Genomic DNA, 18756 nt, shown 5'->3' with positions numbered 1-18756 from the left:
GTTAGGGAATTTATAATATTTCTCAAAGTAGGTCGCATTTAACGACAGATTAGATCCATATCTTAGTCACTATTTGGTCATTTTTTTCGTTATTGTAGCCAATACTATTGTGTACTGTTTGTACTACCAGCCCTGCATATTGTAGAGGAATTGTGCTGACAAAACTTTATCATTATCTCCAAAGGGTTATTTTTGAACGCCTTTTTTGTTTAAAGTAGATTTTTTTTTTAAATAACCGAGAAAACCCGGAAATTGAAGAAAGGAATTTGAATGGACACCCTGATACAAGTGTATCTGCGGCATTAGAGTTACAATTAAAAATGTTGTGATAGAGAAATAATTTTCTTGTCATTTGAACGTAGCATTTATTTAATCCACATAATCAATATTCATATTGCTCAGCTATATTTGGTCTCATAATAGTTTAATTTATTGAGAAAAATATCGGTTTCGCTTATAATAATCTTTTATCGTCAGAATAAAAATTAAATCTATGAGCACTCAATTTTTGAAAAAAAAAGATGCCTTGAATCATGATCATACTAAAAATTAACGCACATGGACTTCTTTAACCTCATGACGATGATAGGTTAAGGTCGTCGTTTGGTGCTAGTAGTTTTAAAAGCAATTTGCAGAATTAATCTTTATGAATTCCCCTTTCCATCATTGAGAGTATTATTAGACTGCCATTGCCATTCATCATTATCCACCATTTTGTCAGAACGGTGCCAACTAAACGAAAGACAACTCGCAGGTTTACTTGCAATGCCTGGAATGGGCCCTCGGGCCCCGGAGGACTCAGCGCGTAAACTAATCGTTGTGCTCGCAAAATTGGTCGCTTTTAGTGTGTTGACGACGTGGTAGCAATAATAATAATAATAATTACAATTTCGTGGGTCTTAGAGGAAACTTCCATGGAAGGAGAATTTCCATTAATTTTCATAAATTAAGCAACGCTCTTGCTGGTGCTGCGAGTTGGTGAAAGCTGTCGACTGAGCCGACAGCGAAGAGAATTTAGGATAAGGATAAAACACTATTAAGCAGTGTACTTTCTGCGGGGAAAGCATTAATATAGTCGTCGACGTACCTTAGACTTTTACAACTCATCTGAATACTATTTATTTATGAACCCCCCAGCCATCGCCGGTGCTGGGCTTGTGCAGGAGGATGAAGTTTCAGGAATCAATTTTCCTCTTCCGTTGCGGGAAACTGTGAGATATCGTTAAGGAAAGATGAATTATTCATCAGTTGCTACGAGCTAAGCAAGTGACGCCCACCGTCAACCAGGTGAGTCATAGAACACGAATAAGTTTTGGAAGAATCAGTAGCTTTGTCACATTTCGTCACCAGCTAAGCTAAATGCTGAATTTTGATATTGCTTTTGATTAAAACTTTTGCCGAACCAAGTCTAACGGCATCCCGATTCTATTTAATTCATTAGCAAAATAATATCACAGATTTCTTCCAGCCCAACAACCCATTCAGCGACCCACACAGTTGTCGTCGATAATAGCCGCTTTATTTATTTACAGACGCGAAATTTATGCTCTCCATCAGTGGCACACCGTAACTGATGATGTACCGTGACTTCCTTTCGCCATCTTCCCACACCTGGATATCGGTCGCCTTCATCTGCTCCCAGAGCCAGCTTGCCTGTTGATTGCATAGTATGGTTATTGTGCAGCAATCATCACGCTGGTCACATAAATTTTTACACGGTGAAGTCTCGTTCTGACTCTTCTCGTCGCGACGTCGTCGTCGGCAGCATTTATGAACCCACCACGAAGGTGATGGGATGGTTGTAGTACTCGCAAAATTATTCCACCGGTGCCTGTCATGGCCGGTGGAACCGCGAGAGGGTGGGATGAGTAATATGAAAATGGCGTGATCTCGTTAAACACGTGTGGCGTCGCTTTCAACAAGTTTGGTTGTCTTGTTTGCGTTGGTGAATTGAAACGGGTGCTGGAATACGTATTTATTTTGCAGAAGGGAATACTGGTCACATGCAATTGAGGATCGTATAAATCTAAGAAGCTAAATATCATAGTAAAATTAATCGGAGATTAATTTCTTTTTTCAAGGATAGGTTGTTTTAAAAAAGACAACGATGCATCTACATAGACAATTCAAAAGCTTTCTTCCACGACAGATGCTGATTTTAACCCGGATCGAGCCTTAGCGATGATGTTCGAGCTACGATTACGAAAAGCTATTTGGGAATCTTGCTCCACCTCTAGATCTTTGATGCTTGTGAGTTCTGATCAGTGTTTGGAAATCTCATTCATTGAGCTCACACTTCCTCAATTAAAAAAAAAATGTTGGAGTTGTGTACAAGACACGACCACATGTTTGACGTAGACTACGTTAAGGTGTTTAGTGGAAAGTCTCGTGCATTTTTCAAGATATTGAACAGAAGTAACCTATGATTTCGGTCGTGTTTAGATTTTTTTTTTCTTTATTAGAGAGACTTTCTGGATTTAGATATTTTGGATTTCCTACTAAGTTTGATTTAGTTAAATTCAGGGCCTTATAAAAATGCGAATACATATTCAACTCCTTTTGGTTCTTAAATTAAAATCAGATATGAAGGTAGGGCTTTCTTCAGGTGATTTCTTAGAGCGTCTAACAATGGCCGTCATGATGACTGATATTCACTATCACTTCAAGATGTCTAGAGCACAAATCTTAAATGAACAAATAAATAAATAAATAAGTTATGTAGTAATGAGATTGATCAGAAATAAGGTTTTCACAGCGATTCACCATCAGAACGCTAAAAAAATTCATTCATTCATTTTCCATCAGATGTCACTGCTGTTGTTTGTGGTGACATCTATCGGAAACTACGCATAATCTGTTTTCCGTTAATTGTTCATAGAGGGCAGCGCAATGCAAAACATGTCTGGTATCTTTTAATTTACATTTAGATTAACGTCCGAAGTCCCTCCTTTTTTACATATTTTGCTCAAAAATTACTTTAAAAGCCCCGCCCCCGAAACGATTTTACACCGTTTTTATAAATGGGGTGGGGCAGAAAGTATCTTTAGTGCAAAATATGTAAATGGATGGTAATCTAAATCCATACATAGAGGTACCAGACATGTTTAGTAGTGTGAAGTACTCTATATTGTAATCTGTGAGAGGGAAATCACAAATAGAGCGTCATCAAAATGCCATGTTGAGAGATTGAGCTCGAAATAGAATTTTCTCTCATAACTTTAATTTTTTTGGCTCTCTGGGGACGGTTAAAAGTGTACGAGAAAAAACCACTTTAATTTAATTTTAGCTTGTTGCACTAATATCCTGGAAAAAAAGTGTTTTTTTTTTAGTTGTTGTCAAGGTGTGGGGGGTTAAATGGTCTAAAAGTGCTACGCTATTTATGGATCGTCCCTTATTTTACTTCCAAGCCTGTGTCCTCATTAGCTAGTTAAATTTAACTCGTGGATAAAATTGATAGATGGAAAGTTATCGAATAACCCTGCTATCCGAGCGTGGTTATTTCTGACCGACTAGAAGTTAAATTTTGGCAACCGTGGCTGAGTTCTGTTTGAAAACTGATTGATCGAAATCACCGGGTTTTTCAAACATTAAAAATAACTTTCGGAATGTTACTTTTAACCACAAATTAAATTTAACTCGCCAACTGGGACACAGCCCAACAAGATTTGTGGAACGCGGGATCGTTATCACATCACTCAGGCGAGGTTGATCCATTTCGGAGTGCTTGCGCCATCGAGGCGACAGGGCTCGCTGCCAGCATCCAGTGATCTCGTCCTCGCCGTCACGCAAGGTTCGGGGTTCAAACTGGTGAACGCTGCGGTTGACAGGAACCGCTGCCTTCCTACTGCTGCTGCTGTTGCTACCTTCTCCCACACCGTCCGAAGCGAAAATGAGTTGAGCCATGACAGCAGCGTGGTTTTATAACTTTTCAGGTTTAATCAGAACGATGTGCAACCAAGTGGTACTCGATTTTGATGACTGGGTTTGGGGAGAACGCTTAGTTCATGAAAATTGTGATAAAATAATCCCTTTTTATTTGTATATTTTTGAACTGTTTTTTTATGGAAAATTGGAAAAGTATCTATTGTGGAGAGTTATTTCGAGTTATTTAAAAAATTGAGAGTTATTTCCTATCGATTGGTGTATTTGGATTTGAATTTCATCTATTAATGAAGCAGTAATAAGCGTTTAAAACCTTACACCTTTTCGTGACGGTCACAATTTTAGATTTAGGATTTACCCCCAGTACCTTCCCGTTTTTTTTCGCTTTCCATTCACTGATGCAAAAGCAACAGCAATGGATAACGCTAAAATATAAAGCAAATATTTTTTAAACTTGAAAACCCATCGGGGATTTTTGCGCAGTTGAATTTTGCATGGCAAAACTCATAGGCGAATAAACTCACGCATGAGTATTGAGTTTTTGAGTTTTTCTTATCACTGATTGAGACTCTTTCGATGCCTACACCACCGATCGTTCAAGACCAGCGAATTGGAGATTTATTACAGGTGAAAGATCTAACAGCACATCATTCCAGTCACACCAGTCTTCACAGATATCGAGATACCGCTGCAGATGCTGGCAGTCCTCTTTGGATCGTACAATCAAGTAGATTTTTAGAACGTCTGCATACACATTGCAGCTTCCTGCTTCCGGCAGTTATTTTTTATTTTTATTATAGTCACTTTAACACTCTTGGGTTATTCGTGACTTGCCCGGCGATGAAATTAGAACTCGTGACTTTTGCGTGGGAAATTATCGTTCAATCACGACGAGGAGGAACCGGTGAAGGTGCCTTATCAAAGCTTTCTTGTTCACGGCCCTGCTGAGGGTTAGCCCGGAGGAGCTTGAACAGCGCTAAAAGTTGCACGAAATTTTTAAGTTTCATGCTTTTAAAGGGCGAACACGAAATTATTGCGACACCGAAAATGTCATGCCAATTTTCTTATAATGTTTAGAATCAAACCAAAATTTTAGGGTAGTTTTATACATATACAGCAATTCCATAGAAAAAAGTTATAGTGGGTCTCAGAATTTCATAAAAATTGGTATAGTTCTTCCTTATCAAAAAATATTAGACTCGTATTTTTTTTATTGCGCCATTAGGGTGACCATTTCCGTGTTAGGGTGGTCCAAAAAATCATTTTTTTTCAAAAATGTCTTTTTTCAAAAATATATAACTTCTGAACCTCTTGACCGATTTTTGCGATTGACCCTTCAAATGAAAGAAATTTTAATGTAGTTTTAAGAAAAAATATGAAACACTCAGAGATATTTGATTTTGTAGGAAAAAAATATGTTATAAATGCTTTTTCTTGATTTTCACTGCGAGGGTCTTCAACAACTTTTTATTTTAGTATTTTTAATTGAAAGATCATTTAATTTTACATAACATATCAAAAAATTAGCGATGTCGAAGAAACAGTTTTGGAGATACAATTTTTTTAAAATAAAAAAATTATTGTTCCGCAATATATGCACCACACGTGCATGGAAACGATGAAGACGCAAGGTAGTTCACAATGCGTCTCCATCGAGTCACAGCAGCTGTGACTAATGAAATCTATGAGTAACTTACAAGCTGGGTGCAACATTCAGTTCAGCCTGGAGGCTGTCCATAAACCACGTAGACCAATTTTTAAACATTGCAGATCCTACCTCCCCCCTTGCATACTTTACTAAAATTTTAAAATATTTTTACCGAGCGTATACTGTGGCTGGACTCCCCTCCCCCATTGAAGTCTTGGTGGCTTTAAAACAGGCCCCAGTTTGACATTATTAATTTTGGTATCAAAATTCTGGGAGAAGTACTTAAATGCTACAAATAATGACGAGGTCGATGAAAAATAAGTAAAACATGAAGCATTTATTTTCTTTAATTACAATTTCACACATTTTTCTTCCGTTGAAAATGAATACCGTTTGACAATAATATACTTTTTGTTTTCAGGCTTAAAACTATGGAATGACTGTGTCCCCGAAATTTGGTTCACATGTATATAACGGTTTTTCAATTTTCTTTCCATTTTATTGTAATCGGATTCCGAAAAAAACTGATAGTGTATTTTTGAATCTGGCTTAGAAATAGCCCATGAGTAAAGTTCTTGGGCCGTTGTTATATGGTGGCCTTGCAAACTCGCTTTCGCAGCGTTTCGTTTTAATACTCCTCCCAAAGCATCACAAGGGCCCTTTCCATGACAAGTTGCGAAAAAATTCCACTCGGCAGCAATGCCAAAATCTTTTTGCATGTTGCATAAATTAAAAGCGGTCATCTTATTTTTATATTGGCTTCCTGATCCATCTGAGAAAAAGTAAATCTGTTGTAAGCTTGGCAATTTACATTTTATGAACGCTAGACAATGCGTAAGAAATAAACGAACTGCGACATGATTATGTTTAGTGAAATCAGCAATTAGTAAATTTCAAATCGTTAGATTCTTCGTCTTTAAAATAAATAGCACAAGGGTGAATAGTACATTGGGCGTTCGCCCAATGAAAGCCTTGAAATGCATCCTGCACAACGAAAGAATAATTCTCCGAAAAATCACAGATTATGATGCATTCTGTAGCTTTCAAATTGCTTTTGACGTGTTTCATGTAATTTGCCTGTTGCTCAGCTATAAAGTTATGCGGCAATAAATTGAATAATTTTTCTAAAAAAGTATCAATAAATTCCTGTGTGTCCATTTCAACTAAGTCCATAATGCATCTCTCTATTTGACGCCATTGTTTGAATTGTATTGATTCAACATGTCCGTTACTAAGAATAGTCATTAGTTCTGTGGACAAATTTGCGTTCCTGAACAATTTTTGCAGCACTGCAGCCAGCATTGTTCACTTGGATTTTGACAAATTATTTTTTTAAACAAATCGTGATAGGAATCAACACCATCTGGGAGTGATTGTCTGCTTTGTAGTGTTTTAAAAATAAGTTTAACGTTCTGATGATATATACAAACGCATACGGTATGCGTGCCACTTGTCCCTGCCAAAATGCAGTGTTTCGGACGGTTACTGGCGAACATGGAAAATCCTATTTTAATATCAGGATATGTATTTTTGAAGATGGAGTACGCCTCCTGCAAGTTACACAAAACTAATCTTCTTTGTACGTAGATTTCGCCTTCATCATTTTTAGATATTAAATAATCTCTTTTCCCCGGACAAACACGACTTATATCGTCACTATTGTAAAAATCACGAACAAGCATTATCGTTGGTTCTCCTAATGAAGCTCTGCTTAACCTATTTACAGGCACCGACATTATTCCTTTCTGTTGCTGCAGTGCTTTTGCTTGGTTGGCCATATGTTGGGAAACATTGAACTCCTTCATAATTCTATATGTAGACCAACTTTTGGGAAGTGTGGTTAAAATCCTGTATCGCTCATTGCTGTCTATTGTTTCTTTATATTTATCCTTAAGTTGTACAAGGAATTCATTTCCGTCCGACAAAGGTGCGTTGTAGGTGGTAACGATCGATTCAGAACTGGTTGTTTCCACTGATTCTGAAAATAAATATAAAAAATGATTGATTATTAGAAAAAAAAAACATACAAATGATTTATTTTTTATTATTTACCTTGGCAGGGAAAAGGAACCATTCTGGACGGTCCCGCAAAGGAAATTGATTCAATGCTGGTTGCTTCGATGGACTCTGAAAAATGATTGCAAAAAAGAAGAATTTAAGTTAGTAGTTAGAAGAAAAGAATTGAAATTTAAAGAAGAATCACATGAATTTTCAAATAACGTACCTGCAGCAGCGATTCTGGATGGTCCTGCAACGGCTTCTTCGGTCACGGCATCATTGGGTTCATATAGTTTGTGGTAGCATCGTTGACAAATGAAGGAGCTACTCTCATCTATTTTAATCTTTTTTTCCACTGCATAATCGTACAATTTATTGGTGATTTTTCTGGCACATAAACTCAACATCCAAACATCACACATTGAAAACTTACGTTTCATTTTTAGATATTCTTCAATTCAACTGTTCTAGTAGGAAACTTTGATTTCTAACTGATCATTTCTTTCATAACATTCGTTGTTTTATGTGAAGCATTATATCGTACCTACGAGTGAGTGATATACCTACGAGTCTAAGCTGTAACTCATTGGTATATCACCTGTTCGTAAGCAATGACGTCACTTCAAACAGCTGTTTCAGGTAAATAGATGAATATTGCGAATAATTACAAACACCACCAAACATTTCCAAATGTCGCTAACACCGCGAAGCCTATTGGGCTGGAGCTTATGTAAAAGTCATTGCCTACGAACGAGTGATATACCTATGAGGTACAGCTTGGACTCTTAGGTACTGATGCAAGATGCAAAAAATTTTTGGCATTGCTGCCGTGTGGCATTTTTTCGCAACTTGTCATGGAAAAGGCCCTATGGGAGGAGTATTGAAACGAAACGCTTTAAAATTTGAGTATACGAAGGGAAAGGTAGGATCTGCAATGTTTAAAACTTGGTCTACGTGGTTTATGGACGGCCCGCAGATTGCACTGAATGTTGCACCCAGCTTGTAAGTTACTCATAGATTTCATTAGTCACAGCTGCTGTGACTCGATGGAGACACATTGTGAACTACCTTGCGTCTTCATCGTTTCCATGCACGTGTGGTGCATATATTGCGGAACAATAATTTTTTATTTAAAAAAATTGTATCTCCAAAACTACTTCTCCGACATCGCTAATTTTTTGATATGTTATGTAAAATTAAATGATCTTTCAATTAAAAATACTAAAATATGAAGTTGTTGAAGACCCTCGCAGTGAAAATCAAGAAAAAGCATTTGTACCATATTTTTTTCCTACAAAATCAAATATCTCTGAGTGTTTCATAATTTTTCTTAAAACTACATTAAAATTTCTTTCATTTGAAGGGTCAATCGTAAAAATCGGTCAAGAGGTTCAGAAGTTATAAATTTTTGAAAAAAGACATTTTTGAAAAAAAATGATTTTTTGGACCACCCTAACACGGAAATGGTCACCCTAATGGCGCAATAAAAAAAATATCAGTCTAATATTTTTTGATAAGGAAGAACTATACTAATTTTCATGAAATTCTGAGACCCACTATAACTTTTTTCTATGGAATTGCTGTATATTTACTTCAAAAATCAAAAGAAAAGTTAATCGATGGAGCCTTGAGTGTAAAATTGAACGCATTTTCGCTTGATGCCCTCCATCAAAGTCTTTACAGTGTCATCCGGTACCAGTTTCTCAGTTTTTTTTTTCCATTTTCTTAACATGTCCTTCTCGTCTTTGACTGTCTTCTTGCTCTTCCGAAGTTCCCGCTTCATTATTGCCCAGTACTGCTCCACCGGGCGCAGCTCCGGACAGTTTGGCGGATTCATGTCCTTTGGAACAAAATGGACAGAATTGGCCTCATACCACTCCAGGACACTTTTAGAATAGTGGCATGATGCCAAATCTGGCCAAAATAGCGGAGCTTCGTCGTGCTGCTGCAAGAACGGCAAAAGGCGCTTCTCGAGGCACTCAGCTTTGTAGATCTCGCCATTTACTGTGCCCTTTGTCACGAAAGGCTCACTCCTCAGTCCGCAAGAGCAGATGGCCTGCCAAATGAGATATTTGGAGGCGAACTTCGACATTTTCTTCTTCTTAAATTTGTCGTCCACATCGAACTTGCTCTTGCCGGTGAAAAACTCCAACCCCGGAATTTGCTTAAAATCGGCTTTTATATACGTTTCGTCGTCCATCACACAGCAGCCATATTTTGTCAGCATCTTCTCGTAGAGCTTCCGTGCCCGAGTTTTAGCCGTCGATTGTTGCCGCTCATCGCGGTTTGGGAAGTTCTGTACCTTGTATGTATGTAGTCCAGCTCTCTTCTTTGCATTCTGGACGTAGCTCTGCGACATGCCGATCTTTTTAGCCAAATCACGGCTTGAGACGTTGGGATTTGCTTTAATCATCCGCTTCACCTTTCCCTCCGTCTTTTTGTTCTCCGGTCCCCGTTTTCTTCCAGCTCCTTTGCCGTGTTCCAACGTCAACCACTCATGGAACCGCTTCAACACTCTGGAGGCGGTTGAATGGTGAATGTTCAACATTTTTCACAACTGCCGGTGCGACAGGTCAGGAAATTCCAGGTGTTTGGAAAGAATTTGTTCTCTCAACTCGCGTTGGTTCACCTCCATTTTCGTTGAATCGAAAAACACGACTTCGAGTTTGACAGCTTGTACACAATACACATCAATGAGAAAGTGTGCAAAATTTGGTTGATATTTACGCAATGGTAAAAAAGTTATGCCCTGTTGAATGTGTCGCAATAATTTCGTGTTCGCCCTTTAGAAGACAGTTTGCAGCAAGCTCTACCACAAACTGTGTAAGACCGTTTTATTTACGGTACGAGGTCCTGAACGGAGGCAGTCCAACATTCCAGAAACCCCACAAGGGGGGGGGGGGTACACTAAATGGCACTGCACTTAAAAATACCGGTCATTTGCACACGGACGCCTGTTGGTTTGTGGTCAATCTTCCACTGCAAGATGGCCTCTCCAATATCTCCAATAATTATCATTCTCCCTCTTTTCGCACAACCATTTGTTGTATAATAGTTTTTTTTTCTCCATTCAGTAACGTTCTTGTTCTTTGCAGCGGCACAAACCCTTTCGCTCTTGTGTGTGTCTACTGTTTTAGGTTTAACAAAACGTGAATTTTCCCAACCAACAATAACTCCTTCTGTATCCACGGATTGTAACGATGCGATATGAAGGGCTCGGTGGCCTAAGAGTGACCGTTTTTGCTTACTAAGCAGAACATCGTGAGTCTAATCTCAAACCCATCCGCATTCAAGATTTGTCAATCGTTTTGTTTGTTAATAGCTTGCTGGACCTTATTAATGAATCATTACAAACTGGACATGTGCCACAAATTTGGAAGGAATCCTTAGTGGTCCCTATTCAAAAAGTTGCTGGAACGATTAAAGCCGAAGAGTTTCGTCCCATCAACATGTTGCACACATTAGAGAAAATTTTAGAACTTGTTGTTAAAGGCCAGCTGTTGGAGTATTTAAATAGTAATAGTTTGTTGATACCAGAACAATCGGGATATCAGGAAGGTCATTCTTATGAAACCGCGTTGAATTTGGTATTAGCGAAGTGGAAAAATAACTTGGAGTGTAAAGATACGATTGTTGCTGTTTTTTTGGATCTTAAACGCGCATTTGAAATAATTTCTAGGCCCTTATTGTTAAGATCAATCAAGCGCTTTGGAATTACGAGTAATGCATATAAATGGTTTGAAAGCTATTTGTCTGACAGAACTCAACGGACTGTTTTTAATGATTCTGTTTCTAGTCCCGTGGGGAATACCCTTGGAGTGCCCCAGGGATAATACACTTCCCCTGTTATTTATTATGTATATTAATGACTTGCGACGTGTTTTACGATTTTGCGACATTCATCTTTTTGCAGATGATACTGTGTTATTCATTGCAGCTATGGATTTAGATGATGCCGTTTTACACTTGAATGAAGATTTGAATAAATTTATGGTAATTTCGCGGAATCGAGTAAATGAGAACGTCTCTGTTGTAATTGATGATGAGACTGTTGTTCGCGTTCGGGAGATTAAATATCTTGGCGTGATTATTGATGACACACTTAAGTTCAACTCTCAAATTGACAATGTCATCAAGAAAATTTCCAAGAAGTATGGAATTCTATGTCGATTTAACTATTGCCAGTAAAATACAGCTATACAAATCAATCATCTCTCCTCATATTGACTTTTGCCCTTCCATTTTATTTCTGGCCAAAGCAACACAAATATCGAGATAACAGCGCTTGCAGAATAAAATAATGTGTTTGATTTTGAGATGTAATAGATTCACTTCCTCAACTTTGATGCTAGATGCATTACAATGGTTGTCGGTGAAGCAAAGAATTGTATATTTGACTATGGTGTTCATTTTTAAAGTAGTTAACGGTTTGCTGCCTCGATATTTGTGTGATCGAATTGAAAGAGGAAGTGACTTTCATAGATATAATACTAGAAACGCGGTTGAAATAAGAACTCCACATTTCTTGACTTGTGCTTCACAATATTCATTATATTATAAAGGAATAAATGTTTTCAATTCGATGCCTAGACATATCAAATGTTTAGCAACACTTACAGAATTTAAAAGACACTGCATTTCACACGTTAAAACTGTATTTTGAACAGTTATCCAGTGATTTTGTTTATGAATTGACAAATTATGTATCTTGACGAAGTTATCTCTAACGGATTATTTTATATGGATCTGTCATAACGACTTTTTAATAATTATTGTAGCACTGCAAAAACTATTTCTGTTCGCCACGAGGGTGATGATGGATTTTTAATATTTGATTTAATAGTAGATTAATTTAAAAAAAAGTAGTCTACAAAGGTTTGAGCCTCGCGCGCGTATTTCGGATATAGAGGACATTTGATAAAAAAAAATGCAATTTTGAAGCTTATTTGAAAGATGCCTTGAGTTAGTAATAAGTTTTCTGGCAAATGTTAGAGGTTCATGAGCATTCCTGACATTGCTGAAAATTATAATAGCATCAGATTGCGGGGTTGCTACTGTAATAGGATGCTTTGTTGATTGTTCATTAACTCTTGATTGCTTGTAATACTTATGAATATTTTAGGTGGAGAAAAAGGCGAACTAAGAGGTGGACGCCTGAGCTTTTCCACATTTATATCGCTGTGAAGCAATTGTAAACTCTAGAGGGAATTTATATCTGTAACTGAAACCAGTTCGATTTTGTTTGCCAACCTGGTTAAAATGTCATATTCAATTATCTTAGAGATAAATCGTCCAGCTCAAACCTTTGTAGGGGTAAGAGGTGGGACCATCATCATTTTTTTATACATGGTAATAACAGAAACTCGACGACTAAAAGGAGCTCGTTTGTCTAGTGGCAAACGTTTTTGCTTAATGAGCAGAAGACCGTAGGTTCTATCCCAAGCTCGTTCGCGTTATATGATCGTTCAGACATCAATTCAGCTTATCGTTTACCAAAACGAGTCCTGCTGCAAACCCAACCCTCTTACCCAACATCCCAGTGATTCCTCGTGGAGGTGCAGAGGTGTTCTCGGCTTCCAATAAAGCGAGTGTCACGACAACACATTCCTACCCAATTCCTTTCTTGACCTGTGTCCAGGCGCGGCCGGCGCTGGTATTGCCTAGTTTGAGATCACCAGTTTTTACACATTGAGGATGATTGCTAGTTCCAAGCATCGTCTATTGGTTCTCTGTGTAATTACAGCTGATCAGGCAATAACAGAGTGGCAACCGTGGGCTGTCAATCATGCTCATGCTCATGCTCATGCTCAGAAATTATCGTTCAATCTCGACGGTCGCGTCTACGACGGTTGCGTCTACGACGACGATAATGACTGCTACTTGAAATTAAACATCTGCAGGAAAATGACAGCATAAAAACCATTCTGAATGAACGTCCTGCCTGGAAGGTTTCAATCATTACTTCCAACCAGCACCCATTGTACGACGAATAACATTTCAAGCGTTCAGAATCATAAGGGATTATACATTCAGTGTGTCATGTGTTTCCTGTATCTTATGCATTGCTTCACAGATTTTTTGATACTCCCCCATTAGAGCGTTGGTGTGTTTGAAGATAGTAAAAGCAATTGTACTTTAAATTGAAGTGACATACAATTTCCTTTTTTAGGCGACCAAAAACATTTCATTACACATCTCCTTCTGCCAAAAACAATAGATTTCATCAACGGTGGCTGTTACGAGTCGGCAACCAACGCACTATGGGTTATCTCCATATAAGTAGGTGGCCAAAAATATTGTCTTGTTTGACAAGTTTTGTATTGGTATGTACCTACATTAACCATTAAACTGCTTAATGAGATCCTCAAGTCTTGATGGCCTCGATCGCGCGAGATTTAATGTTCGGTGAGTTTAGTTTTTGCACATTTTGAATCCTATGAAAAGTTGTCCCTCTATCTGTTAGTATTAGCCACTTGGCTTTCGGTATGATAAAATCAACTCAACTGCTCGCCTCCGTGTCAGAACTAAGAATCATTTTATTACTTCTCTCTTATGCTAACTTAACCTACCTAGCGGTGGCGGACGTGACCCTTTCTGCTGGATCAGCACAAACTGCGTTCGCTGCCCGAGTGGCGTGATCGCGTTTATGCTGATCTTTTTGTTTACATACATTTTATCGTCCGTCTGCGCATTGCTTGCGCAGGGCCGTATCCACCACACGCCCTATCCGAATGAAATTTAAAAATTTATTCAACAGAATAAGTTTTTAAATTGTTTTTGAATTATTTATGTTGAGTTTTTTTTTTTTGTATCAAGATTGTATAATATAATTGTTTTACTATATAAATGTGTGTAACATAATTGTATATAATTGTAATATAGATGTATTAGTTATGAAAATGTGTTTGTAATATGTTTTTGAATTATTTATGATGTGTTTTGGTACCAAACTTGTATAATATAACTGTGTCTACTATATAAATGTGTGTAAAATAATTGTATATAATTGTAATATAGATGTATTAGTTATAAAAATGTGTTTGCAATATCTTTCTCTTTTTTTTTTTTTTTTTTTTTTTTTTTTTTCGGTATTGTTGTTTCCACATTAAGAAACTATTTCGAGTTAAAAAAAATTTTAATCCTATCCTTATGAATGATATCCGTGTTATTCCCTATTTGGATCTTTATATTGGAACCTAACTCCTCAAGGACCTGATATGGCCCTTCATATTTAGGCTCCAATTTAGACCCCACTTCTCTCTTTACCAGGACCTGTTGTCCCTTTGCGAAAATTTTGTCTCTACATCCTTGCTTGTTCTTTTCTACCCTAGTTGCTTTCCCTTTCAGAAGACTTTTTCTAGCTTCTATTTGGGACTTTTGCAACTGGAATTTCAAAATACTAGCATAATCGTCTACATTGTAGACAGGGTCGGTCTCATTCTGTTCTGTTAGGTTTGATGGAAGTGTTCAAAGCTTCCCAAATACTAGTTCATATGGAGTCTTGCCCGTTGCACTATGTACCGTTGTATTATAAGCGAACTTATAATACGGTACCCAGGCAGACCAATTTCCGTATGAGTTTCCCGTTTGGATACGAAGAAAATTTCCCAAGACTTTGTGGGAATTTTCCAACGATCCGATTGTTTGGTGATGATAGGCGGTAGAGTTCAACTTCTCTACCTTTAGTTGATTACATATTTTAACAAATAGAGCAGACATAAATTCTGTCCCTCTATCTGTTAAGATTTGCGTTGGAACACCGTAATTTAAAATGACATTATCGACGAATGCTTTGGCCACAGCATCTGCCGATTTGTCCAAAATTGGTGTTGCCGTAATGTATTTGGTTAAATCGCATTGGGTTGTCAAAATATATTGATTCCCTTGCGCGTCTGGTAGAAGAGGACCTACAAGGTCCAAGAAAATTTTCTCGAACGCCGAACTGGCCGTACTAGTCAACTGCATTGGTTGTCTAGTATTTTGGCTTTTGTTCTTTTGGCATTGAGGACAATTTTTGATAAAGGATGCGATATCACTATCCATGGACTTCCAGTGATATCGCTGTTTGATGGTGTTGGTTGTTCTCTTGATTCCCGCATGCCCTGCAGTTGGCAATACGTGGAAATCGTTTATTACAACCTGTTGGTCTTTTTTGTTCGTAATTTCCGTGATTTTCTTTCCTATTATAAAAATAGGTGGCATGCCACTAACTTGGAGGGCTTCAATCTTTTCCCTCAACGATTTTGCTTCGTTCGAACATTTCAGTGTAAGGCCTATAATTTTAGTTGCTCTCGCGAAGTCCACTAATCGTTTCATCACTCCCCGTAGGTGAGTTAATGACGTATTAGGCTCGATAGAGAGAACTCCTTTCTTCAGTTGCTCATCAATTGTTGTTTCTGTAGCTTGGCTATTTTTGTCGCTGTTTTTGGGCCCAATTTGTATTTCTATGTAGTTAAGTTTTTCTTTCTCATCTCCTGCCTTTAGTTCATCTGACGCCTGCTGTTTCTTGGCTTGAGCTCTTGTACACACCAAACCAGTCTGCGGTGTGAGAGCTTTCAAATCTTCTACGGAAATTCGTGATAACGCGTCCGCTACCACATTTTCCGTGCCCTTTTTGTACATTACGTCAAACTTATACTCCTCCAGAGCGAGACGAAACTTGGTCAGTCTGCTCGAAGGGTCAGTTAATGTAAATAAATATACTAGCGGTCTGTGGTCTGTATACAATTCGAATTTTCTACCATACAGATATGGTCGAAAATGTCGAATCGCCCAGACTAGACCCAAAAGTTCTTTTTCAATGGTGCTGTAATTCTTTTCAGCACTGTTCAGGGCTTTGCTTGCAAATGCAACTGGCCTAGCATTTTGGTTGCTTAGGACTGCACCCAATGCCTTACCTGATGCATCTGTATGCAAAGTAAAAATGTTTGACGGGGAAAAATCAGGGTAGTCAAGGACAGGCGGGTTCATGAAGCATTCCTTCAGAAACTGGAAGGAGTGTTCACACTCGTCTGTCCAGACGAACTCCACATTTTTCCGCGTTAGTTTATTCAAAGGACTGCATAATTTGGCAAAATCCTTTATGTGTTTGCGGTAGTAGTTCGCAAACGCTACGAAGCGCTTTACTTCGTCGGCTGTTTGAGGACTACTCCACCTTTTTATGATTTCGATCTTCGAAGGATCTGGCTTAATTCCTTCGACAGATACTAGATGACCCAAATATAATAACTCGGTCTTTAAAAAATTACACTTTTGCGGATTTAGTTTTAGGTTGGTATGTCTTAACCTTTCAAAAACTTCCGCGAGGTTTTTATTGTGTTCCTCTAAAGTTTTTCCAAAGATGATTATGTCATCCAGATATACAAGGCACTTTTCCATGTTGAGACCTGACATTGCTACGGTCATTAGTCTGGAAAATGTTGAAGGGCTTACTTTTAGTCCCATAGGGAGACGAGTCATTTGGTACTGACCCCTATTAGTACTAAAAGCTGTCACCGATCTATCTTCAGGTCTTAACTCACACTGGTAGTAACCCTGAGATAGATCCAGATGCGAAAAATATTTCGCTCCGGCTAACGACTCAATTACCTCTTCTATGTTAGGAAGTGGAAATTTGTCGTCTTGCAGTGCGTTGTTGAGCTTGCGATAGTCAATAACTAATCGCCATTTTCTTTTATCATCGGTCGATTTCTTTGGAACTAGCAACAACGGGCTGTTCCATTCTGAAACGGCGTCTTCAATGATCCCTTCATCGATCATTTTATCCACTTGCCTTTGGACTTCCTCCTTTTGGGCTTGTGGTAATTTGTAAGGCCTGGTGTACACTGGGTGTACATCTGGCTTTACCGTGAGTGATGGCTGGTAAATTCTTGTCACCGATAATTTGTCATTCTTCAGACAAAAAATATCGTTATATTTCATGCACAGCTTTTGAATAACTGGCTGGTCTTTCGGGTTGATCCCATCAAGGTTCAACTCCGATAAAAGCTCGCCCACTCTCGCATCATTATGCTTGGAAGCGCTTTCGATTTCTATGACATCATAGTTTTCGAAAGGCTTTGTTGAAATGGTTAAATTCTCAATTTTTACAGGCTTATTTTTAACGTTCATCATACGGACAGGGATCTTTCCCTGCACCGGTTGCACAATTGCACCCGCAATAAAAATATGAGGCTTTATTTCCTCATTCAAAATCACCAACGGTTTGGAATACCGGGTGTCTATGAAGGTAACGACTTCTGTTCTGGGAGATACTATGAAGTTTTCCTCATATCGAGGCGCTCTTAGCGATAGCGTAGAATGTTCAAAATCGATTTTCGCACCAAATTTTTTCAAAAAATTTGTGCCGATTAGACCAATTACACTGGTTGGTAAATGATCTACCACGTGAAAAGTTATAGGATATACTAACTGTTTATATTCCAAATAAGTATCAACCGCTCCCAAGGTGTTGGTAATTCCATTTATACCATACACCTCTATGGTACGGGATGGATCAATGCATCTGTTCAATTTTTTTGTTAAATAACGTTGATCTATGAGACAGCATGATGCACCACTGTCCACTATCAACTTAAAATTTTTGGCATCGATTAGAAAATCTAACCGTAATGCTCTATTAGTATTGATCGAATTAGCGAAAAAACTCCCCTACGTTTGCTTCTTCTCGGGGTTGTTGCTGTTGCGACGGCTGTGGTTCTTCAGCCACGTTCGCATTTCTTCTGCGGTTACTGTTGTTGTTGCTGTTGTTGTTACTGCTATTATTGTTGTTATTTCCGTGATATCCACCACGGTTGTGATTCTGATTTCGATTGTTTCCATGGTCGTCACGGTAACCTTGATTATTTTGGTTACCCCGATAACCATTGTTGTTTTGATGCGGTCGATTGTTGCGACCATTCCCGTCGTAGTTTCGGTTACCGCCACGATTACCATGGTAATTGTTACCACGGCCTCCGCGGTGGTTACCTCTACGGTTTCCCCTGTTGAAAAATGGAGGTTGATAACCCCCCTGAGCCCACATTGCGGACTCAGCGGATGCATGAGGTTGCACCTCCAATGCATCCGAAATAGCAGCAGTCAACGTCTTTGGATTCCTAGATTTCACTAGGTAAGCTGCTGATTGATCCTTAAGACCGTTTATGAAGGTTTGCACTGCTATGGGTTCCACTACTGGCTTCGCTGAGGCCTCAGTGGTGAAGGGCACACCCTTCGAAACCCATGCGGAC

General features: G+C 38.5%; 1 protein-coding gene across 1 annotated transcript; it reads right to left on the bottom strand.

Moving 5' to 3' along the window:
- Window positions 1–4763: 4763 nt before the first annotated feature.
- LOC135702303 (uncharacterized) lies at window positions 4764–14200 on the bottom strand. The gene is made up of 3 exons (XM_065223334.1): window positions 14098–14200; window positions 6840–7508; window positions 4764–4858 (listed from the first exon to the last, which is right to left on the bottom strand). The coding sequence occupies exons 1-3, from the start codon at window positions 14198–14200 to the stop codon at window positions 4764–4766; spliced, it is 867 nt and encodes a 288-aa protein (XP_065079406.1).
- Window positions 14201–18756: the final 4556 nt, after the last annotated feature.

This window comes from Ochlerotatus camptorhynchus, unplaced genomic scaffold (genome assembly GCF_037179485.1).
Source record: "Ochlerotatus camptorhynchus isolate MF236.1 unplaced genomic scaffold, CSIRO-AGI_Acam_v1.1 ptg000191l, whole genome shotgun sequence".
Classification (NCBI taxonomy): domain Eukaryota; kingdom Metazoa; phylum Arthropoda; class Insecta; order Diptera; family Culicidae; genus Ochlerotatus; species Ochlerotatus camptorhynchus.
Note: the sequence above shows the minus strand (reverse complement) of the source record. Positions and strands in the feature narration are given on the sequence as shown.